This window comes from Chiroxiphia lanceolata, chromosome 2 (genome assembly GCF_009829145.1).
Source record: "Chiroxiphia lanceolata isolate bChiLan1 chromosome 2, bChiLan1.pri, whole genome shotgun sequence".
Classification (NCBI taxonomy): domain Eukaryota; kingdom Metazoa; phylum Chordata; class Aves; order Passeriformes; family Pipridae; genus Chiroxiphia; species Chiroxiphia lanceolata.
Genome location: NC_045638.1, coordinates 104452915 through 104479306, shown reverse-complemented (window position 1 = coordinate 104479306; position 26392 = coordinate 104452915). Strand labels below are relative to the sequence as shown.

General features: G+C 39.6%; 1 protein-coding gene across 1 annotated transcript in view; it reads right to left on the bottom strand.

Moving 5' to 3' along the window:
* ADAMTS5 (ADAM metallopeptidase with thrombospondin type 1 motif 5) overlaps nucleotides 1–26392 on the bottom strand; it is a 46829-nt gene that overhangs the window by 7313 nt on the left and 13124 nt on the right. Inside the window, exons 3-7 of the mRNA XM_032679289.1 lie at nucleotides 11815–11982; nucleotides 5799–6082; nucleotides 4455–4638; nucleotides 3845–4020; nucleotides 3043–3218 (exon numbers count right to left, since the gene is read on the bottom strand). Of these exons, the coding sequence (XP_032535180.1) occupies nucleotides 3043–3218; nucleotides 3845–4020; nucleotides 4455–4638; nucleotides 5799–6082; nucleotides 11815–11982 (988 nt within the window). The remainder of the gene's footprint in view (nucleotides 1–3042; nucleotides 3219–3844; nucleotides 4021–4454; nucleotides 4639–5798; nucleotides 6083–11814; nucleotides 11983–26392) is intronic.

Here is a 26392-nt window from a genome sequence, read left to right as displayed (position 1 = left end):
ATGCATTGGTTACAGCTGTTTCTTGCTGTCTTTGCTAAAATGATGATTAAGGAAAGCATGAGCAGAGAAACAGCTGGGTAGAGGTACCTTGGGAACATTTAAAAATAATCTTGATCACTGAGAAAAAATTTGTTTACTCTGAAACTCATAAACCCAAAGATTAATTGTCTAATAAGAGGGGCACCCAAATGTTTCATTTGTATCATCACAGAGTTCTCTCTGTTGCTACTTATGGAATATCTGAACTCAGATTTAGAAAAAGGTATTAAACTCTTTTACCGAAAGTGACAAGCATTCAAAATGTGCAAGTGTGCTGGAATTTGTCACTATCTCAAGTATGTTATTTTAACTGTACTGATACACAGAAAAAAATGTAAAGACTATACATAGCTATAAGCTACCAGCTGGAGTTTGGGACACATATTTTCATTTCTAAATCTGTGATAAAACCATACTGCAAGTATCCTATATCTGAAAGGTTCAATGAGAAAATACATTAAAAATATATAAAAGTGAAGGGCTGTCCTTTGAGATTGTTCAAAGAACAGACTGCTAATTTTGAGAATTTCTAGCTGCACGAGTACAGACAGCACATACTACACATGAAATGCTTGTGCTATTTCCCTGCTATTTCCAGCAGTTATGGGACAATGACTAAAACTCTACTGATTTAGCACCTCCATAAAGCTGAAGGGATATGGTGCAAAACCCAGGCAGGGGACTCTGCTCTACAGCACTGCACAAATATTTTTACGTAACAGTTGCCAGAATAAGTCTGTAAAAACATGTCATTAAGGTTACAAAATCATTTGTTCAAAAACTAAAAGCAGTACTGGAGAATTCAAGTCGTCTGCATAAAGAACTGTAACACTTCATGTGCACAAAGAAATATGTGCAGGATTAACTCTCCTCTTTCCCAACTTCTGATAATTTGCTTAGGAAGCAAGTTTCCCAGAAGATTATGTTTTGCCTGCTTTGAATAAAAAAGAAGTACAAACAAATGTTGTTATGGTAATTGTCTGCAATGGGAAATACTTGTGCATTTAAGTTTTGCTGTACACTTAATGTACAGATTGCTACAGTTTGATTTATAATGGACAGCAACACATGAGCTGCTATTTTTCAGTGGAGGAAAGACAATTCTACTACAGCCACTGCCTTTTCATACACAACTGTAAAAACTGTTTACAGACAATTAAGATTTCACTATATTAATGAGGGGTTTATTTTAAAGTCAATTACTTGCATAAAAGAATAGTCTCAAACAACATTTCCAGTAAAAATAAATCCTCGTCAGTCCAAAATCCAATCAAAATCCAGTTAGAAGATACTTGTGACTGGTTAATTATGACTTTCCAAAAGGGGTAATGTTTTAAAATGCATCGAGGTTGAATTTATATTTTACCCTCTGGCCAGTCTCATGTCACTTAGAGGTGTGATTTGAGGTGTAAGATGGGAACTTCACAGGAATAATTATAATAAACCTCTCAATTTCCAAGTATATCACTTCTACAAATCTGGCCTCACTGAAATTCATGGAGTCCCTTGAACACTTCTGCTGGAGGCTGGATCCCAGCATAAGGATTATTACTGAATCATATGAAGTGTATCTCCCGCTGTCTTCATTCAGACATCACAAGCATTTCAATATTTACAAACTGGAAAAGATTTAGTTTATATAGTTGCTAATTTGTATGGAAAGTCATTCCTTCTGGCAGAGGTGTTTTGGCACTGTTAGGTGAGCAATCATTGGTTTAGCAGGAAGAAGATTAGTTATGTTTACTTTTAGAATAAATTCACTCTCAAAGCCATTTTTGACTGCTATTAATCTCTATGTTGAAATGCATAGAAATAAAAGGTCATTTCAGGAGTCATATTTCAACTTCTGGTAGCTTTCGATATGCTATGTAAGAATTTGGAAGATATAAAACAAAATCAAGTTTATATATAAAGTTATTACACCAATGCAGTCACTGATTCTGAGTGGTAATTGTCAACTAAAAGTTCCTACATTTGGATATCTGCAGCAATCCTCTTAGACCCTGGAAGCTATATGAATGATAATTTAAAATCCTCATTTTTCTATGAATCTTAAGAATTGGAGAGGGAGGAAAATGAGCCCAGACATAAAGGAGACTTACTTGACATTGGTATCTCAGTACAAAGCCTACTGCCCCCTCAACGTGGTGAGGGAAAACCATGAGGGCCGTTCCTTTTATTTCACTTAACGCGTTAAGTTTTATTACAGTTAAAAGGTGAACTCTGACAGAAAAAAATGGATAACTGCTATAAATATTTTGACTTAAAAAAATCCATCTTGAGATTGATATTATGCCAATGGACATGAAGGGATATAGTCACACTTAAGCCAATGTTTACTTCTGGTATCTCATCTAGTTATCTAAACTCCACACATACTCAGCAGTTGAAAAGGTGATTTCAGGGTATAATCCCTCTCAGCTATTAAGGATGTTTACAGCTGTCTGCTTCTCTCCATTAGTTATACATGGAATGTGTGTCACAAAATCACATGGAATGCCCTCACTGTCATTCAAAATAGATGAGATGAAAAAACATTCTCAGGGCATAACTTGCTAATGCAACAACATCTGGAAAATGCAAAATTTCAGAGATACGGAGATAATTCTGATCCCAAAAATTTTCTGATTCATTCTTCTCTTACTTTTTCTCCCTCCTCTAGGAACCACAATCCATCTGACACAGCAAGATTAGCAAGTAGGATGACTTGCTATGCCTTATTCTAGGCAGGCTTCCCATTAACGGGGTGCTCACCCGCATCACTGGCACTTTGTATCAGAAATGAACTTGGTACAGTGTTTTGCCAGTTGATGATTTGCCAGTTTCAGGGTAATGCTAAGAGCCAGCTGTACATATCTGGAAAGTGCAGTATAGCACAGGCAATGTACTTTTTCCCCCAATCTTCATATGAAAGCAAATTGTGTTGAGAGACATACAGAAAACAGCACATTAGCAGAGTTATTATTTGCACAGGATACATTTAGCAATACTTGAGAGCAATACCTCTTTTTGGTAAAGGTGCCCATGACTTTTGTGCAGCTGGAGTTGTCTCCTCCACACACCCCACATTTGTCATACTGGAGCTTTGAGCCAATGATGCCGTCGCAACCAGTCCGGATGCATTTTCCTCGCACACAGACTGAGTTACTGTACGGTCGACATTCAGTACCATCAGTGACCTGGGCAATCAAACAAATGAGCCTCAGTTAAAACTGCCACAGAAAAGACTCACTTTTTTGGATCCAACTGGCAGGACACAGTTACTTATGTATGTCACCTACTCAGAACAGAGAGCCCGACAGACTAGACTGAGTTTCTCTAACATCCCCAGCACAAAACCAATTTAGTAAAGCGCTGAAAGCAGCGACAGGTAACTTTCAGTTTGAGTGGCATCTGACAGAACAAACTGACCACAAGTCACATCTATACTACTTGGCTAGGTTAATTGACTCTGTAAGATTTACTCTGGACTCCCTAAACCTAATTCAGGGTTAAAATTCCAGAATAATGGAAAACTCCAGGCAGAAACCTCTTTAGCCACTTCTGAGAACAAACTAGTGCAGAGAGCACTAAGAGGCTCATATTTTTCATGAATCCACATACTGAGATGTGGAAAAACTCATCTCATTTTAGAGGCCAGTTCTGGTCGTAATGTATAACCAGTGGATCAAACCACTAAATCTAATCACACAGTGAAATCTCTGAATCATAGGATTAACTTCTTTTCCATGGATGAAGGGAAAGATTTTTAGATACAGGACACTTCTGCACTGGAGCATGAAATCATGACTGGAGTTGCCATTACCTTCTGAGAAAACACCACATAATAGCCAGTTCCTTTGGCTCGGCAGGTGAGCTTGCAGACATCTCCGGGAAGTACTCCAGCATACTTGGGGACCCATTCAACAAATGTCTTGACACCCTTTGCATCAGACTGATAGCCATTCCTTGCTTCACACTGCTCTTGTCGAAAAGACTTAGCTGCAGAATTATTCACATCATTAGTGGCTATTTCAGACTACGCTGCAAATATCATTATGTCCATCTATTATTTCAATTTCTTCTTTACATAATTTTTAAGATACATCACGTCACTTCTCTACTTAGAACTGGCCCTCCAGTCCTTCAACTGTTTTAGCTTGGAAATCTTCCTATGGCATAATAAGCATTAAAGGCCTAAAATTTGCACTACATTTCATTTTCCAGGACTGAAAATCTTTTTTCATTCATGTGTCCTTTCTCTAAGGCATCTGGGGGGGACGTGGGTGAATAATTACGATACTGTATTAATGATTAATGTCTTGCTTTAGTAAATACATTTTGAGGAAACTCTGGACCTTTGCTGTGTCCTTCTACAGCAGATATTCAGTATTTACTGTCTATGAACAGACAGGCTGGAGCACGAAGGCACTCACCGTTGGCGGGGCAGGGAGCGACGTTGCAGGAGCGGTAGATGGCCCTCTTGCCTGTGCAGTACCGCCCGTTGTTTCTGGGAGCTGGGTTGTTGCAGTGACGATAAGCAAACTGAACTCCTCCACCACAGGTACGGGAGCACTGCCCCCAAGGCCCCCAGGAGCCCCAGTTACCGTGGCTTGAAGCCTGGAACGTAAGAAACAGTAGCAGGTAAGTTCATCATCCAAGTGCGAATGAAGTTGTGACATCTCAAAGTCGCTGCTAATATTTTCCTCACTGAAGGCAATTCTTTGGTCATTTTAATCAGGGGTAACAGGTCTCAGGAGCCTTCTTTCTCCCAGCAGAGTTAATTTCTGTCTTTTATCTGTACCTTGACAACAACTCATTTGGCAAAGGCAATACTAGGCCTTGCTCCACACAGCTGCCTTCACACTGTTCCATGGAAGACACCGATGCAGCAGAAAGAACGCCCAAAGTCTCATGTGCTGCTCTCCTTTATTTTGCTTTTCCTACCAAAAGGGCCCTTTAAACTGGCTTCAAGGGGTCTGGCTCCCAGAATATGTTCATAAAGCTAATCTATGATTAATTAAATCCAATTATTGTGATGTGTAGGCATTGCTTTGAATTACTGGCAAGAGATGGAGTTGTCAACTCTGCTAAATTGGCTACCTAGAAACAGTATTGCAATAGCATGTAGAAGTCTATAAATCTGTAAAACAGGGTGTTATAAGGGCCATAGCTTGATTTGAATGGTTCTCCTAGTTTGCAAATATTTTCACAAAGCTCTACAAGTCCACACCTGTTCTGTGGGGCTACTCTCTACCCAGTAAATTTAGAAGTATCTGAACTGACAGTTCTCGTGAGCCTTCAGATGCACAGTGGACAGAGGAGACTCTGTCACTGGAGGTACAAACTTCTCTGCTCCAGAAATTATATTTTGTATTAACTTCATCAACCTTTTCCTTCACTGCAATTAGGGTCCTGGGGCTTTCAGGTGAGGGATGTAAATTAAATTTACGGATTTAATTTATCTTGCACTCCATGGCCAAGAAGCCCAGAGACCTATGTCCTGATAACTGATTTACTGAATGGGCATATCATCTATTCTGAAAGGATGCTCCCAGTTTTCCTGGAAAGAAGGTTTTCATACTTCAAGAAGAAAACATGCTTCCTGAACCTCAGCAGCATTTTTCCTATATCCCTCGCCAATAACAATCCAATTACACGCTAAAAAAATAAGGCAGCTTTCAATCTGACTTCCAGAAAGTTCCTTTCACTCCCACAAAAATCAGCAATTTGAGGATCACGCCTTTTAAAATCCCCTAGGGTCACAGCCGGTAACTTACCGAGTAGTATTTCTTCTTGGTTTTGTCAACACATTTTCCTTGGAGGCAGATCCTTCCTTTTCCACACGGCGTTCCCTCGACAGCAGGGAGCTTCTTAGTCAGACAGACCATCTGCCCTTGGCGCACCACGGCACACCAGAGGCGAGAGCACACGTCCATCCCGGGACACACGGTGTACTCGGGCCCGAACGCCAGCTTGCACTGACGAATGGCGTCGTACGTTTGTCCCGGCAGCTCCTCGGGGCCCACGATGTGCTTCCTCGGCTGGTCCAGCAAACAGTTACCTAAAAGAGCGATCCAACCTGTTACTACTCGTTTCCTACTCTTCTCTGCAGAGCTGCAAATCCATCAGGTAAGGCAGAACAACGATGACAGCAAACCTCACTCAAAGGAAGCTGACGTGAACGGGGAGGCTCTCTGAGGTGACATCAGGTTCTGCACAAGGTCATACTGCTGCCACTGTGTTCTCACCCAGCAGCACACTGGGTGTTGAGATGCCTGTTTCCCACCTGAGCATGTAAGTGAGTTTTACTCGGGTCCCCTTGGCCTTTCATCCTGGTTTCCTTTATGCAACGACTGGACACATTCCACACTATCAGTCTGTGATTTAAGGAGTGAGCGAAGTAAGCAAAGTTGTCATTTGAGTTCTGAGACAGAATGTCAGAAATGGTAAAGCTTCTAAGGGGATGTCAGAAAAATAAAAAAACACAGACTTGTAGCCAATAAGGTACTTAAAAAAAAAAAAAAGGAAAAAAATCAAAACAAAAGGAAAAGAAAAAACCCTAACAGACCAAAGGGAAAATATAAGCTGCATGTCAAAACTAATGCTGGTGGTAAACCTGGACTAGAGTCTCCTTCTAAAGAATGATACTTGGTTGCTTATGGAATTAGTTTGAAGAGGGCTATCCATTAATTAAAAAATACATAAATATCAGGAAGAAAAAATTACAAAAACATAAAGAATTGTATATGTGTTTTAAGATCTCCTGCAGTGGTCAAGATTTGTCTGGCATACTCTAAACATGAAAATTCCTATTTATGTTGTAGGTATCTACTGATAGCTATTTTTTCACCACTGGAAACCTCACTTGTTGACATGCAGAACTATTTATTCAGTGTAACCTCTTTTACACTTCATGAAAGGGATATGTGGTCTGGGCAAGCTTCACTTATCCTTGGCCAAAATAACTTACCACAATTTACCTCACTTTGGAATCTACACCAGTGTTCTTCAGTTGGATCATGGGTGAGAAAAGCCTGTCTATAAAAACCTCTACTATTTACACAATATGGAATAGAATTTCAAGCTATGGCAGTGAATTTAAACAAACCAAATACTTAATTTCTCAATAACTCATGTTTTCCTTTCAGAACACATACTAACTGCAACTGTTATTTTGTTCCTCTAAAGACCAAGGCCCATTAGCCAAATTAGCCAAAAATGCTTTCTGCATTACCACTTACTACCAAAACCTCTCCGTTTTGCTAAACATGTTCCATTTGTTGACCCTGATTTACCCCAGCCTTATCTGGACTATGCCGACTTTTTTAATGCAAACAAAGTGTGACAATGCTAACTCTCAGAGATAAAGATACTTAAAAGTACCCTGGCATTCAAAGGCTGTTGTAGTGTAAAATATTAGAGACATGATGAGGAGTGAGGAGGCACCTATCTTTTTTCTGGAGTTTCTGAAAAGGACATAACTGGCAAAAGTTCTGGCAAAAATACACTTTGTAAAAGTAAGAGTGGAAATCCTACTTCCTATACCTTGTGATGAGGAAGGAAGCTAATACATTGTTAGGGCAGTGATGGGAAGTCAGTAGTTTATCAACATTATTATACACTGCTATTGTACCTATAGTTTATCCAACTCACATGTGGAACTGTTATTCAGTATTTTAAAACATCATAATAACACTTCATTTCACCATGACAGACACCTCTGCCCCTCACTGAAATCTACCTTGACTGAAATGCCTGGAAACACAAATTTAGAGAAAAAAGAAAGAAAAGTCTCATCCTTGCATATACTTGTCTGTCAATCATTTTAGTTACAACCCATTCAAATACCTTTCACATTGAATAACAAACAGGTTTCACAAGCTTACATAGAACACATAGCATTTTTCCCCTCCAGAAGACATTAATTCAAAACTGAAGATAGTGAACATCCCTAAGGATTCCCCACAGGAAAAAAAAATTATATTGGTAGAGAGTAGCAGTGTCTATGTTTAGTCAGGTTGCAATGAAGTGCAGGTGTTTTTACCACGAGCTGGCCCAAACTCCTACTTGCAACGGTAAAAAAAGAGTTGAGAAGTTGGAGAAAAGTTTGTCCTGGGCCCCCTGGTTGAGAAGGTAGAGAGGGCTTCAATTCACTGTTACACTTCAACATAGAGAATATGTATATTCTGCAATTCCCATTTTTTGTCCTGAGTACCAAAGAACATCTTTGTGCTCTGGAATAGAACAACATTGTTGGCTGATGACAGTGCTAATTAAGCCTTCTCATTATCTCTCTCAATGTTTTGTGTAATCTATCTTGGGGAAAAAAGAGGTGGAACAAGATCTGTGCAGGAAGCAGATAAGCAGGATATAAATTAATTAAATCACAAACAGTCCTTGTTTCAGGTTGCACTGAGCGCTGTGGCTGAACACAATAAATCTCAGGCAGTCATACCACAGCCTCGTGGTTGGCATGACAATAAAGGCAATTAGTACCTTTGGAAAGGCTTTGCTAAAAGCAGATGGAAATAAATGTCACTCTTTTCTGGACACTAACTGAGCCTTTTCTTCCCAAATGTCAAACTGCTGTCTGGGGTCATCTCATGAGTGTAAAACAAATGGTGATATCATGACAACACTGTTTATCGTTCTCAGAGCAGGCCTCTGGAACAGGGAAGCAGGACCTTGATCCACCCCAGATCTTCTGGTTGACCTTGGACAAGACATTTATATTGGGATTTATTTAGCTGACTTTAGCTGTATGTAATGCTGGTGTCTGCAATGCAGTCAGCTGTCAGGTGTTTCACTACTGAGGCAAACAAGTTTATGGTGTAATTAAGCACCACTAAGGCAACTGATGAGCTGCAATGCTGCTGATGGCATTGATTAGACCTCTGTGCACAACGACAGGAACTTGAGTACCCAGGAGTAGCTACCTACATAGCAAGTACCCACATTTTATAAGAATAATACAATCCCCAACATCACTTTCCAAATTTAGAACTTAGGAATATGAGTATTTGACAAAGTCATGTCAAGGAATTAGAATCAAGACTGTAATGCTTTCTATTACAGCAGTACAGAGTGACTATCTAAATCTACATGAGAAGCTTGCTTAAAGCTTCGGTAAGACATTGACTCTTCCTTTGTAATACAATAGTGCTCACAGATCCAAACTTCTGGACTTCACTCATATTTAATTCTGCTTACCCATAAGAAGGAGCAGATGAACCATTTTATTTCCTCACGCCGATGCTGCCATGCCCTGTTTGTCATCCCAAAGCACAATTCATATGCTCATGCCCGCTCAGATCTACATAGTGCTTGCTGCACTTCTTGAAATTACACCCAAATGAGTGAGGGTTGTTTCCTCTCCCTAGCAGTGCTTAAAAGAGATAGGATTTTTTTCTTTCTCTGGCAAGACTGGGGGGAGCTCCTTCTTGAAAACCAAAAGGAAGGGAAAACACTGAAACTATACAACAGTACATCTGCTGCACCTAAGGAAAACCCCAAAAGTAGACACATACTTAATCTGAAGGAAGCACAGAACTGTGGCACGTTTGCCCTGTTCCATTACCAGCCCAAAGCTGATAGACAGCATTGCTCTAATAGGCTCCTGTGGTTTCTGATACACTCAGTGCACTACAAATGGGAATTATGGAGCTACGGATTAATTCACTGTCTGAAAGATGAAAATAAAACAAGAAGAACCGTTCCAAAAATAACGCCATGTCCTTTCAAGCACAATAATTTGAAGAAAGTGCAGTTTAAATCACTGACTTCCACATTTACTTCATGGATAGCGTTTGCATTCTGTTAAGACTGATCTCTGATTTAAAATAAATAGCTGTAAAATTATAAATTTCAACAGAAAAGAAGACTGTTACTCACAAAAGGTCCCTGAAGGGCTGATCTATCAAGAAAAAAGATTTCCTAAACACTGTGTATTTGAAATCATATCAATCAGTAACAACATTAATTCTCAGAGGACTATGGGAACTCTGTGATGAGAGGTTCAATAACTCTTATTTAAGACTACATACCTGAGTGATAACTACTCATGAGTTTTCAAAAAGGCAATATACCCTAACCCATTCCTTAATAGACTGACAGATTGTAAGTCCTTTACATGCAGCAAAAAACATATGACATTGTGGAAAAATTGGGTGGGTGGAAGGTGTCCCTGCCCACGGCAGGAGGTTGGAATTACATATCTTTAAGGTCCCTTCCAACCCAAACCAATCTGTGATTCCATGATTCAAGGGAAAGTGTCAGCAGCTGAGGAATGCCAAACTTTTTGTGCAGGAACTCAGCACTCATGATGAACAAGGAGACCATAATGCAGCTCTGAAGGATGTGAAGCTCTTGCCTATTTGTACATGAAAGGACTGGCAGAGTTACGTTGTTAAACCTGCAGGACAGATTGTTACGGGCCCAACTCATGAATAAGAGTCCAAATTTCAAGCATCCTCCAGATAGAAACAAGCCAAAGGTAAGGTGGGTGGGAGAAATGCTTTCTTTGCTTGCTTTACTGCTGGAGAAAGCAGCTCACTGGATGCATAGTAAAGAGAACAACTCAGGTCACCAAAAAAAAAAAAATGGAAAAAGGAAAATTCAACCTTTCTAGTCGCCTGCAGCAGGAGAGGAACAGAAGAGGAAAAGTAGTTCAGAGTTCCTTTTGCTCTCTTTTGCATGGTGAGAGAAGTCCCTTTTTTTACCCCAGTGGACTGCACTGTACCTCAGTAACTAAACTCAAAAGGGAAAGTTCTCTTTGTATGTGGAAACTAACTTGGTAATATTAAGTCACTGCCAGAGCAATATGGACCATAAAACAGGACAGTACAGATTAATGGATCTAATAAAATTGAGAGAAAAAATTAAGTCATTCTCCAATCAAGAAAAACGGGAGAAAATATTTCAGAGAGCACTGAAATTAGTCGACAAAATATTTAAGAGCAAACCTTTACATATAGCAGACATACCATGGTTTTTATCCATAAGCATTTCAGTTACCATAACAACTTGATATATTCACTCAATTATGTCATTTTTATCTCAGCATTTTGGAATTTCAGTGGTTTATTTAAGAACTGCTGTTGCTTTGGGAGCATACTGAAGACTTTAAAACTCATTAAAGAGTGAAGACTATGCTTTTTTATTTCTACCTTTGGAAAATTAAAGTTTTACACTTATTCTCCAAGAGGTAAATTTCATATTTAACAAATAATAGTTACACGACTTTGGAAGGTAAGCTCCTGGGGCAGAAGTTACCTTTTACCATATATAGCACAGAGGAGTCTGTATTTACATAGTAAATACAATGGCATTATAAACGTAATAAATGTAATAAATATAACAGCATTATAAACATCATAAATGCCATTAATGGTAACAAGAGCTAACTCTAGGTAGACCATATCACCCACTTTAATTTCTGTGAGGAAAAAGCCCTTTCCTTGTGCCCTTTGTTTAAAGGACCCCTCTGAGCTCATTTCTGTGGCATTTTGGAAGACAAGACTAATTTGATGCTTTTAAATAAACCTCTCAATTTTCCAAACCACAGTATTACCAACGTATACTCCACCAACTCTTTCTTTTCTCTTGCATTTGAACCATTGGAGGAAGGGTGAGACTCTGTCAGGCCTTTAGATTGTTGCCTAGCTTTGCAATCACTTCCAAGATAGTCCTGAAGATGACCAAGGAATGAACAAGCTGCCACAAAATGTTCTTATTTAAAAAATAGATCACAGCAAAAACTAACATGTAGCTGACACAAGGTGTGATAATACATACCATGACCATCATCAAAAAATTCTGTAATAGTTGCTGAAGTGCATTTGGACCAGGGTTTTGAAGCATCAATGCTGGTCAGAATGGAGGACATCAGGCGCTTGTCTTCCATGGAGCCAAAGTTCTCCTCACAAAATTTGGAGTCATCATGGGAAAGTCCAAGCAAGTGCCCTATAGATACAAAACAAATAAAAAAATTATATTACTATCCATAACAGAATTTACCAGCTGGAGCTCACAGTCATGGCAACATGAATTGTATAATTCATTCTCAAATTTTAAAGAGCAGCCCAAAGCAGGGCACTTGAAGTGTGGTATCTCTGCCTAAAGAAAAAAACAAAAAAGCTGTGACAGTTTACACCATTACATATAGCAAAGAAGTAATGCCATCAGCTGACATGTCATTGAACTAACTGGTGGAAACCTGATTGAGGGTAAAGGGAACTGTACTCAATTATATTAGCCAACAATTTAGCCCTTACTGTTTTTCCATATCATCTTCTGCAAGAAAGACTAATACTTTACTCTGTAAAGGCATTCTGCAATTGCCTAGGAAGGTGCTGCAACATCTTTTAAAACAGACAAAAATCAAAGTATTTATGATGCAACTAAACAACCTCTATATAAATTCTTAAAGTGCACACCTTGCTTAAGTGCAAGTACCCTTTATAATATCAAATACATAAGCCATTTGAATAATGTTTTCAGCCTCTTTCATGTAGAGTCTTGTTTTGTGTTTTTTTAGTTTGTTTTGATTAGGGTTCTAGTTTTGCTGGGTTTTACTTTTAAATGCACATGGTACTGGATATTTATACTTCAGAACACAAAATAATGTGTGCATAAAGCAGCACATGACAGAACTTTCAAAAATCCTTTATGTTCCAGGGGAGTTCAGTCCAGTGCTATGTGAGCTCCTCTAAGTGTGACAGCCCCAAGCCGACAGAGCTCAAGAAGCGTTTGGACAACGCTCTCAGGCACATGATGGGACCCTGTTCTTTGCAGGGTCAGGAGCTGGACTTTGATGGTCCTTCGGGGTCCCTTCCAACTCAGGTTATTCTGTGATTCTCCGAACCCTTCCTGTAGATTAGTGACCCCCATCTTCTCCCCTCTCTGGGCAACAATAATAGTCTGTAGATAAGGCACCCTGTTCCCTCTGCAAACATCATGTGTAACTTTAACTTCCATGCCTGCACTAGATCATTTTGCAGCCAACTTACTATCCAAGAGGTAGAAGAATGAATAGGAATAAAATTGCAGAGAGCTCAAGCTCACAGTCTTCAACCTAGGCCAGGAGATGATTAATCTGACATCCAGGGTTAGACCAAGAGCCCTTTAATAATAAGGACAAAGACCACTCTTCAAAGCCACTGTAGAGAAATAAACCTGATGCCCTGAAAGACACACACACCGTACTATTCTGCAATAACTACAAGCCTTGTATGTACCATCAGCTTCATGTTTTGGTATAACTGCTGTGGACTAGCTGTAAGGTGACACAAGGGACACTTGATGGCAGGATAAATATTCTGATATCCATAATCATAGGCATGACAATAGTAACAATAATAGTAAAAAGTACAGTACAGACTGGAAAAGAATAAAATCAGCAAATTCTACCCATTTTCCTTCTATAAACTTGCTGTTATGTTGTTTTCATCTGCTTTGGGGGAGAAGTCAAGAGGAAAGAGATGGAGGCAGTACTCACTGCTGAGCTGTATCTGTGATTACAAAAGTAGCTGTCAGATGAGAAGTCTGTGTTAAGGTTACAGGAGGTCAGAAATCAGGGTTTCTATCCTGTGAAAGAAGCCAAGGTATCATCTGGCAGCCTTTACTCAGACGCTGGGTTCCTGACCAAAGGATGGAGCCACAGGAAAAGTGACAAGAGGACCTTGATCTATCACAGTTGTAGCAGTGAGGACTGAGAAGAGTCAATCTGTCTTCTGCAGCTACTGAATCCTCACTGGAGGGGAAGTGGGAAGGAGAATGAAGAGGGCATTTATCTTTTTTTCTCTCTTCCCCTCATGTGCACACATTTACCAATATCATTCAAAGAGAGTTGGTATTTTGAACAAAAGGTCCCGTAATGCCTAATAAATGAAGAATTTATTCAAGGAACCTGGGTTAACACTGATGGGAGTTCATACTTTTTGCCCTGTTACTCCTGTTGCTAACTGCTACTGCAATGCTACATCACAAGTACATTGCTGCAAAAACATAATGAATCAAACTTTCACACCGAAGGCACATCTAATTTCTGGTGTGTTTTATATGCAAGATTTTTTTCGGATAACCCACTTTCCTTTGGCAATACTTACTGTATATGGCCAGACAATGCTATTTGTATACTGCACTGAGACACAGCTGAGTATCAGTAGGTACATGTTGAGTTTCAATCTGATAGAGCACTACATAAAGATTTACTACTAATATTATTATTTCACTTCATTTCTCAGGATTGATAGATTTCTCTGACAAGAGTAACCAAATAATCAGTGCATTACTTCTAACCTACAGAGCAAATTCTGTGGAAGTGTCACAGGCTGAGTGAGGGTTTGATGCATCAGCAGCTACTGTGCCAAGGAGGACTGCCTCTGACTTTGCCAAAGTCCTAGACACTGACAAGGAGCATCTTCAGGAAACGCAAAGTTGATGTTACTTTTGGTTGCTGTTCTGTGCTGTGTTATCTCTGAGCTTGCTAATGCAGTGAGGAGCACCAGGTCACACCTCACAGCTGAGAACTGTGGGCAGAACTGACAGGTTAGTGAACCTCAACATATGCCTAGTAGTAATATAACTAGAACCATTTTCTGCTGACATTTCATAACTCCTTGTTAGCACGTTTCACCAGTGTTCTGCTAACCCTAGCAGGACAGGGCTTCAGGCCTATCCCCTGGCTTTTGTTGATGGACCCCTCAATATGCAGCACAGCCCCACATTTAATCAGGACCACACACTGCTTTTCAGAGCTGTTCAGGAGTTTCAACCACTTTCTTGCATTTAACTTGAATCCATTCTCTTCAATATGCACATACTACCACTCAACCGAATAGAAATATTTGCTAAAAATTAGCCCAGCCAGCAAGAAAATGCCACGCTGGTTAGACTTAAGCCTCACTAGAGCAATCTTCTCTGAGACAATTTGTATGCTCAAAGGTTGCAGGAAGAATGCTTTTGTATTTACTGTCCCAAGAGTGCTCATAGTTGTAGAAATTACTTCATTGCAGCATGCTTGTGAAATAAGGTAATGAGGCTCTCTCAGTGGAAAAGGAGTTTCATTTCTAAGTCATTGGCTTGGTAGTAAACATTTCTGGGTGAATAAAAAAAGCTGGAGAATTGATCTAAGAGTTTGGCTGAATAACATCACATGGCACACAACACATGTTCAGTGTAGGATATGAATGACAGCTGAGTGCAAACCAGCAACTCCAGAATTTAATTTTTCAAAGTGCTCAACATTTTATAGCACCACTCAGAACTACCCAAAACTTTGTGCTATGAAGCATTCAGTCTTGTAAGGCAGAATTCAAGTTTCTTAACCTCTATTTACCAGCCTGATACCACTCTTCAAGACTCCACCCATTTAAGATACAGTTTTGCTCTCTATACGAATCCCTTTCTTGCATAACTGTATTTCACCTTTTGGAACTGTTCATTTTATGTGAAGGACACTCCATGTGAGCACATAATTAAAGACTTAATGCAATGCACATATTCACAGCCCCATTAATGCTGACACTTCGAACGCACAACTTGAGCACCTCTGAGTTTCTCTGCTACCTGGGACATTCTGAAAGGGCCTCTTTGCCTTTCCTACATGTGTTTTTCAGCCCTGGCTCCTCCTGCAGTGCAATTTGTAAGCAATTTCAGCTCAGACTACCTACTGTCAGAGCAATGTGGTCACACCACATCAAACTATGGAAACCCTACAGCCAAGCAATGTGAATGCCCCTGGAGCAGGCCAGGCAATACATTTTGCTTTAGCTTGCTCCATCTTCCCGTCCTGAAGACAGTTGTTTCCTTCTCTCTCAGCACTGAGAGACACACTGACTCTGCAGAGAATAAAACCACTGAATTGTGGACTGAAATCCTACTCCTTCCTTTCTTTTTTTCTCCTTCCCATAGAAAAAAATATCCTTCAGATTAGAGGAAGCTTGCTGCCAAATTTCAAGCTCTTCATTTGAGCAGAGTGATTGAAAATTTTTTCTTAACATGATTAAAATTTAAGTCTCCCTCTCAGAAAAGGCTGGACAGTCTCTGTGGAGAAGTTCAGAGTAAATAAATAGAATTAAATGCTTCTCAGGAGACTATTCAGCACAGAACATTTCATCCCAAATACCTTGGCAAAAGCACAGGAATCTGAAACAGGGTCATCTTCTGGAAAGTGTCAAGCTACTGGCTTCACCTTTAATTGGAGTGCAGCATAACTTCTATACTTTACAGTGGTAAATGGGGTGAGCTGAGGACACACCTCATTAACGGTGTCTACTCTGTCATATTAAATCAGGCCATTGTTCTAATGCATGAAGAGAACTAAGACACTTACTTGGCAGACTTCAGCTTTTTGAGGAGACGCTTCTCAAAGTATTTGTGAATCTCTCTTGTTATGTTTAAAATTTTCAAAAATAATTTAAAAAAAAATCTTGACAAGGAAAGAAGCAGTAAGCAATAATACATAATCCTGATTGTCAGTTTTTGAGCTTCGAAATTAGCCACCGGTGACGTTAGCTGTTTATAGCATTAATTATATGGATTTTAGCTCTCCATACTGATTTGCCAGTTAACTTTGTATGCATACTTACAAACACCATGAATGCAAATTTCAACGGATTTTATGGAAACTAAAAATCCGAATTCTTATCCCAATCTTAATTTCCCTCTGTTCTAACTTCGCCTTTTAAGGCATTCTGACCAGACTTAAAAGTAATTAAAGCACAGGACAAACTTCCAATGATGCTTAAAGCTGGTTTTGCCTTTCATTAAAAGGAATCAAAATTCAAAATATCACAAGGTTCTGCAATCTCTACTGCCTAGCTAAGTTATGCTCTTTTTAGTACAGAAGTGAGAACAACAAAATACTTCAACACCTGTGCCCTTTGTCCTTTTGCATCCCAAAATTAAAGAAGGGACGCTTCCCTTCCTACTTCAAAAAGTTACTCCCCCCCACCCCTTGCAGGTGTGAACATGTTGGTATTATCACATATTGCTCAGGACATTAGGGGAGTTTCTGGCATTTACTGGTGGGGTGCTCCCTTTCATAAAAACCTGAGTTAAAAGGTTACAGGTGATCCTTCAAGTGATCCTTCCTGTATGTCAGCAGAACTCCAGAGAAAGCTTTGGACAAAAGCAAGACTTAAGGAATACAAATCTTATAAAGAAGGCTTTTAAAAACAGTGCCAATTTTAGCACCACACCATTTTGTACTACTATGAACGTCAAACCAGGCTATTGAAAAAAAAAGAAAGGGCTCCCAGCAGCTGTGTAAAATGATGACTGATTGAGAATGGGTTAGTAGATCATCTGATGTTTTCTACTTAATGAAGCATCTTACTGGTGTTGACAGTTCCCACTGAGTGAAAATGACATAATATAATTTTACCAGCAGGATGGTGTTTAGTTAAGTTATGCTGTAGGAATGCACAAAATGGTGAAAGAAACAGATGGCGAGGAAGCAGGGTTTGCCCTCATGGAAGGGGAGTTAGCCTTCTTGTGAATTGTGAAGCTGAAAAAAGACCAACCACCTAAATGTACTGATACTCTTTCCTCACAGCCTTCTTTCTCTTCCTTGAGGGGAGACAAAGTGTAACTATTTCAGTAAACTGCTGACAGTGGTATGACAGCAACCTGCGTTCTTTGGACAGGAGTATATTTTGGAACACCACCTGCAAGGGGCTCTTGGCACGGCTCAGCCAGTTTAGATTCTGAAGCAAGAGGAGCAAGAGGAGCCAATAGCAGCCAATAGTCCCTGGATCCCAGTTCACCTGCACTGTCTGCATTGCTGACTGTGGGCCTTGCACTGCATAGGCTTCCCTACCCCAATACTACTGAGGGCCAACACCTGCTACAGCCTAACAGGAAATAATACCTGCAACGGGTTAAAAAAAAATTCCTATGCCTTGTAGGAACAGGGTATATATTCCTAATATAAGGTGGGAATACCCCAAAGCAATTATAACATATTGGCTAAAACTTTGATCCTCTCTAAGGATCAAGACACAAAGAGCTCTGCAGGGAAATCAGGAGTTGGATGTGTGGTGGAGCACACTGGACTGCAGTTACCTTATTCCAAATGAAGTGGGAAGCAAAACAGAATTACAGAATCACAAAATATGCTGAGCTGGAAGGGACACACAAGGATCATCGAAGTCCAGCTCCTGGCCCTGCACAGGACAGACCCAAGATTCACACCATGGCCCTGAGAGTGTTGTCCAAATGCTTCTTGAAGTTTGGATATTTCTGATTTTTCTTAATATATAGTTCTAGACTATCTGCAGAGGTTCTCTGAGTGAAAAGCATGCAAAATTACTCTAATCTCATTCATTTTTCCCTTGTATCTCAAGCATAAGAAGCAAGAAAACAAGGTGTCCACAATGTACAGCAAGCAATCCCTAGCTTTTGCTACAGCACAAATCATGGTGGCTCTCCTGAAAAAAAGCCAACAGTCTTGTTTATGGACATACATTGATCTCTAGTGCTTGAAGCAAACAGCTTGTCAAAGTACAGCTCTTGCACTCAATTTGACCACTGGACACATGCAAAGTGACACAGCATGCTAAAAAATGCTGCAGGCATTGTAATTTGTTTTCTTAGAAAAGCTCAACTCTGGTGAAGCATGTGTCTTCCAGTGAGGTCATGCCTTTCCCCTAATTTTCAGTTGGGATGACTGGGGTACAAAAGCAGGTCAAGTGATTTGCCCAAGGTTACCCAGTGAGTCACTGGCTCTCATGGGATCAGGACTCAGGAAGCTCCTGGCTCAACATTCCTCGGTCTAATCACCAGCCCATACCTTCTGCATTAGCCTCCCACTCTCTCCTTTGGTAAACAAAGATTGCATGTGGTAACTCTTTCAAAATAAAACCACTTCTTTTCATATGTACTGTTTTTCTAACTTGTGTCAGTACATGATGCCTTATTAAGAACTTCATATTGATATAACTTACAAATCCTCTTGAATTCATGGGAATTTTGCATAAAAATGATGGACGTAAGCAATAACAATTAATAAAGTTTTTTTTAATAAAATAGAAGTTATTTGAATTACACAAGCTTACAAAAAATTGCATAGAATATAAAACTGGCTATTCCTCTTTCTTCATCCTTGAACTTTCCTCCCAATTTTCTTTTCTTTGACTGCTATCAATCATTTTTGAAAGAAAAAAGAATAAAAAAAACCCTCTTTCTTTTAAATCACCAGCCCAGAGGCAGTTTTTAATATTTCTGGCTTAAAAGAGTTCTTCAGAATAAATGAAACAATAGTATAAAATGCAGCTTCTTCTCAGGAGCAGACATAAAACCAAGCCACAATCAGACATTCATACACCAGCGCTGCAGACTTTACACAAAACAAACTCGGGCTTAAAAGGCTTGTTATAACAGACTTCTGTGGGAGATCAGAGATACATCACCCCGTCAGACAGGCAATTTGCAAGCAAAATTCTGGCCAGGCAATGCAGTCAAGGCAATCAGAGACCACTATGCCCACATAGACACAAATAATCATTAAAAACATGCGGTCTTGGAGGTCCACACTACCTCTGCTGCACTAATTAATGGGGCATGTAGAAGGGATAAATATTAATTTCAGTGAAAAAGTGGGAGATGGTGACACCTATTTCACATCTGTTCAACTCCGAGTAACTCGCAAACAATATAATTCATCGCAGCTCATGGTAAATGAATGAACTCCAGGAGAGTATACAGTACAAAAATGTAAAAATTGCATTGCCTGCTCCCTGCTTACTAGGTAATTCTGCCTTCCTTTCTGTACCAGAAGTACCTTGCCCACAAAAACTACATGATCATACAGGTAGGAGCTACCTGCCAAGGAGGAAAGCAGTCCCTACTTCACCCTGCAGCCTGGAAGACTGGGGGTCCAAGCTGAACACGGAACTTGCTTTAGGATCATAGAATCACTTAGGTTGGAAAAGAGCCTTAAGACCATTGAGTACAACCATAAACTTAACACTGTCAAGTCCACGCTAAACCATGTCCTTGAAATATTTTTTGATAATGACTGTTCTGAAACATTAGACAAAATATGTTTTATTCTCAACTCCTTTGTGGTTGCAGAGATACTGATATTCCACTCTACATATCTGGCTTTAAGTTACGATGTTCAGGATCTATAGCAGCTTCTCAAAGCATGGTGCCTTGTTTAGTCTAATTCTTCATGAGGTTACATGTACACAGAGATCAGCACAACTCCAGAAAATCGCTGGAAACTCGGGCAATGTTAGTGCTCTGAGTCACTTCCTGAAGCCTCTGGTTGAGAATCTGGCTCTCCACCTCCTCACTGCTCTGTCAGGACCACCTCACAGGCATTATGAAGGCAGAGATCCCCAGTCCACTCAGACTTAAAAGCACATGGTAGATAAAAAAGAGCTCAGGCATATTCAGAATCTGAGGATTATATTTTTCTACAGGATATCAATTTACTCCTTTCACCTGTCCATACGAACTGCCTCACCTTCACCAAATAAGGTCTGCTATAAGCACCACATCTGCTGTAGGTGGAATAATTATATATTTTATATAATATTACAAGTTAATAAAAATATTGTTGAGTAAGCCAAGAATTTTTATTCAAAATTTTAACCAGCAACCTTTTATACAGCTGATGTTTGCTTTTTGAAGAATCAGCTCAATTTTCTGCCCTATCAGCACCTCTTGTGAAGGCTTATCTTGGACTGCTCATCTTTTCTCTTAATCAAAGGGGAGATGTTCATGAAGGCTTAATTCAAGAGTTTTTGCAAGCAGAAGGTAATACAGAAGTTTGAAAAAGGTTCAAAGAGAAGGAATCAAACAACTGTCCTGATATATGTCATCAGAGAAGACTTGGATAAGTGTACTCTCTCTCCTTTTTGTTGTTTTAAGAAAGCAAATCTGCCTAATTATGATTACCTGGATATTTGCCTAAACTTCATCTGTCATGAAGGAAACATAATATGAAAGTCAGACAGCCTTCACTGTTTTTTCATGTGGCTATGAGATTCTGTGCCGTTGGCAATGCATCCCCCTTGAAATGAAAGGCTACAAAAGATTTGTAGCTGTCAAGTCTGAAGCTTGTCTTTATCTGCTTTATCTTGACAGCCTTGAAATCAAAGGGCTACATGTTCAGCAGTGGAAAAGAAAAGATTACTGTATTTAGTTACTTTCGAGTGTACACAAAATGAGCACATGTGGTAAAATATGGAATGGAAGCATTTTTTGACTGTTCTATGGACATCAAAAGCAACACTACCATGGAAGTATCATACACATTGTTCCCAGTTTAATTTTTTTACTGAAGAAGGGTCATAATCGTAGCTTGCTATAAACCTTACATAGGTTAGACATGGTCTTCTTTCCACAGAGGCCTGCAACTCAAACACAGGTTCAGTTGCTGGATAAATAGCTTCAAACCACTCGGAATTCACCAAAATGGTATTCTGACATATTTCAGTGACCACCAGAGTACAGATGCCAGGAGTGATACCTCGCTTCTAAAATGGTTTCTTTACAGAAAATTATGTTCTCTACATTTTGCCAATGGTGCTTGTGACACTTTTGTTGTCAGTGGTGGCAGATGCTGAAAAAGATTTGGTATTAAACACGTTATTCAGTATTTGGAAGAAATTCTTCCCTGTGAGAGTGGTGAGGCACTGCAACAGGTTGCCCAGAGAAGCTGTGGCTGCCCCATCCCTGGAAATGTTCAAGGTCAGGTTGGATCTGCCCAGCAACCTGGTCTAGTGAAAGGTCTCCCTGGGAAGGGGAGGTGTAACTAGATGGTCTTTGAGGCCTCTTCCAACCCAAACCATTCTACAATTCTGTGATTTTCTAGTTTTAGTTTCTGTACAGTTCCTTGATTTTAGGCATTACACAGTACAGCTGTGGAGGAAGTTGTGATAACTTCACATAACCACAGAAAATGAAGCTCCTCAGAGACCCTGAAAAGGCACCTTGGGCATACCTCTGCCCTAGGGTAGGATCACCGACCCTTCAGCCACAGCTGTTTTAGTCAGACAGCTCCTGTGAAACCCGAGTAATGGAGATTTCACTGCCTCCCCAAGCAATTAATTTCTGCCCTTAACTGTCCTGGTTAGATGATTTTGGCTAATGCTTAAAGTAAATCTCCCTTGCTGCAATTTAAGGCCATTACCCCTTGTGCTGTCCCAGATGGACACAGACAATAATTTATTACGCAAATTTTCGCAACGATTTTTTTAACATATTTGAAGGCTGCTTTTATTCCCCCCTTTGGCCTTTCCTTCTCTAAAGTCACATGTAAAAGATAAAAGAAAACTAATGAACAAAAGTTTAATTAGTTCCACATAGCAATACTGAAGTTATATCCTAAAAATAAAATACTTGGAAAGAACATCAGTAAACCATATTACTCAGGAGGAGTAATAGCCTGCCAGACTGTTTGTGCAACAGAGGAACAGGAACACTGCAAAAGGTCAAATGGACATTATCATTCAGCAGAAAGGCAGCGCTTTCTCTGTATTGCCTCCTCTAAAAAAATAAGTTTTTCAAGACTGATGAAAAGAACAAAGATACATATAATTTAAGCTATTAGACCCATGTAAGGCTAATTGAACTGAACTGGAGCTTTGCCTACTTGAAGACTGCAGGAAGGATGCTTTTGTATTTAAGGATTAGATCAAAACTCAAGAGACAACTTTAAACCTTGGTTTTCCTTGTGACTTCCTTTGCAATTTGGGGAAATGACCAACTGATAAAACAAGCAGTAGCTCCACTTATGTCCTCTGGAACTCTTCTCATTTTGCTTTTGTAGATGACAAACTGTTTAGGGTGATGGGCTGTCTGTAACAAAAAGTATGTGAAATTCCAGCATAAGAGGAGCCAGTCAGCAGAAACTTCTGACTGTGACTGCACCTCAAAATACTACACCAGGCTACTAAACACGGATAATATCCCATCACAAAATATGTAAACTGTAACTTCAAACTGACTGCATCTGTTGGTGACGCTGGATCACGCTTATCTTCAGGAGATACAAAGGTTGGCTTATAATTCAACACTGTAAAACCAACAAATTTCCAACCCCAAAGTCCAGAGTATTGAAGTGAGAATCTACTTATTATTGTTTCCTGATGGTTATTTTATAAGGGATATATGGAGAAGCAATATGCTAGTGCTGACCTATGAAAAACAAAATAAATGTTGAGATTATGAGCAACAATAAGTTCTTCAATGCTTTTCTCCGTATGTCCCCATGAAGCAGAAAAGTGCATGAAGTAAGGAAACATCATTTTTTTACAGATAATAGGCTGATGACAACAAAGACTTGGAGAATGCCTACATACTGTGCCTAAGCTAGCTCAGATAGCTCTGCAAAGCCATGGAGGTGTAGCTGAAGGAGCTGCTAAAAGTAAAAAAAGGCATCCATATGCCACAGTGTGAACTGATGATTTCAGGCAAGAATCCAGAAGACTATTTTTGTGAAAACAAAGCAACTGCTGTCCAACCTGATAGAAGCATGTCCTTTGCTAAAAAACAGCCATATATAGATTTACTATTAGTGGCTGGATATCTTGACAGGCTATGATTTAAATATAACATTTACGGTATTAGCATTGTTCTCCTTTATTCTGAGGAGAAACTGGATTATCACATTCAAAGTTGCAAGATTTCCTCCTGGTTTTGCTGTATTATCCTCATTTTTTGCATTTGACATTGGAGACAAACTATTACTGATTTCCCTACATTCAAGTAGGACAAGATTCAGCTCCTACCTCATCAAACTTTATATACAGATCTCCACCTCTTATTGTCAGCTAATCAGCTGCACTAAGTATTTGACTGCATCTATGTCTTTGGTTGCATCTGTGCTCTCCTTTACAGACCTCTGGAGATTTTGCCTGTTACTGCCACTCATTCATACTCTTCCCCTCAAAAACCACTGGTCAAAATCCATCTATTTTATCTGAAAGAAATAAAATAAAACAAACATCTTACACACAATGTGGTAGACACCCCAGCAACAGAGCTTTACTCTGTATCAGGCTGCTTTCTGGCTTCCTATGCACGAATCCAACCTGAGCCCCTGGGCTGTGCATTATCCTGTTTGGTTGAGCTGCAGTTCAATTGACTTTGGTTGCCTTCCAGAGAAAGAATGTGATCCTGAAAAATGCTCTTCAATACTTCAGAGAGGAAACACGAGCATTTAGGTCCCTTGGAAGTTAAAGTGAGGACACACAGCCATTCTGTGGATCTAGTCCACCTTAATGATGCTGCATCTGCTCCACATGCACACAGAGATGGGTTACTTAAAAAACTGCAGAGAGTGACTCTGATTGACCTTGTGGCTCACCCTGATCTTCCTACTGACAGAAAGGAACACCTTAGAGCCCTTAGCATCCCTCTGACTTGTAGGGCATCACTTATGTTGCCATGTGAATTCTACCAAGTGACTAAGCCTGCTGTAAAATTAAAGCTACACCCTGCCCACAGGACAGGGGGAACTTTAAGATTCCTGGATTGTAGGAAGAAATCTAGTCTCCAACTAAAATAAAGCAAGGTTTTCCCCAAAGTGCTTAACTAAAGGGTATCCATGCCACACTTTTATTTTTCATCCTTTTTTGACCTTTGATTTAATTTAAGTACTCAAGCAATTTTAGCTGTGTTTTTTTCTCAACTTCTCCCACTTCAGGACACACACACAAAGATCATTCTGTGACCTGACACCTCCTTTCTTAAAAACTTCTGGTGAAGAGAAAAAAAAAAGGATGTTATTTTAACCAGCCTCAAACTAAAGGCTTTAAGTCCATTAGGGTAGTTATGTATTCATTTTAATTCCTGCCTTTTTTACATTGAAAATGTTTTTACAGATTCCTGTAAATGTCTAGGTACGAAAATGGCTCTTTTTCAAAAATGTTCTTCTAGATGACTAAAAATAATTCACTTTTGTTCATATTTTCTTTGTGCAGAATTGAAGGTAACAATATGTATGTTTACTGCTCATCCCTATCTTTATTGATCTATATTCCTTCATTTTTAATCTGCCTAAATATGTATTTATTGCTGATAGAGTGGTAGTCGAGACACATTACTCACCTCTTCACATACTAGATACACTGGCATCACAAGCAGGTTCCTCAGCCAACCTCACCAATGTCCACTGACCCTCAGCAGCAGGCATCACTTCTGGATGCAAGGAAATACAAGCAGTCCCTCTCAGCAGGGCCTTTGACTGACAGACTAAGTTTGCAATCTATTTGTCCCAGGTCTAGACCAGGTTCGTGCTGGGTCGTTGGCTTCACAGCATCCGCGTCTGGAGCCTCTGAACACATACAGCATGTATCTGTATTTGATGTGTTGCTCTAGCTACCTCCAAATGCTCTGAATTACTGATTTCAGAGGACTTTTTCTTTTATAATTACATTATTGTTTGTTAAAATAAAATTTTAACAGTTTGGGGGACTCGTCCTGCTACAATACTTTATGTCTTCATGCAACGCATGATCCCCTCTCCAGCCACTACTGATTTAACTTCTTTGTAGCTCCATAGGAGCAGTAGGTTTAGGTTCACTTATCACTGAAGAGTCATGTCACTGACACACCAGCTGCTTTTACACACTTGGTGACCTCTGTTTGCTGAGCCTGAGGTATATGTAAGGCATGCAACTCTTGGGCTCTACCTGTTAGCTACTTGAAAATTGAACTACTGCAGTGATACTCCCAAAGCAAACTTTACTTTGGTTTGGCATGAGGTACAAGGCAATTCAGCAGTTGGCTCTCTCTGAAAGTTCTCCTCTCCTTGTTATTTCCTTCCAAGAATGTTGGGGAAAAAAAAAAGGAAAAAAAGAACATTCTCCACTTTTAAGTTGCTGTTTGCTCACCGAAGTGAATAGCCCTTATAGCAAATGTGAACACAGTTCAAAAAACATCAGCAAATTAAACATAATCAAGAAAGCAGCAGTCTCTCTGAAGGAATATATCATGACAGACGTAATATCCCAGAACATAAACTTTCTTCTGTCACTAATTCTATCTTAAATCCTTCTGAAGGCTACATGTAATGCTTCTAATTTAATTGCTGTGCACTGCGGTGGAAACTGAAACAAAGTTAAACAGGTTTTTTGACCAAACCTTTACCACCTAGATACTATTTCACTTATTACAGCATTCATATTAGTAACATATTTCACCATAAAGGTGGAATTTCCATAAAGTCAGAAAAATATTAGAATTATAGGGTTTTTTTTCCACAAAAGTCTTTCTCTGCAGGTAATACAGTGTCCCAGGAAAAAAAGCTTTTTAACAGCAGAGCATGCAAATAGTTCAAAAATGTCAGTTATTTTCCACTCAGTATGTACTAAAAGGATGCAAATTACAATAGATGGGCCAAATGCTTTCTCAG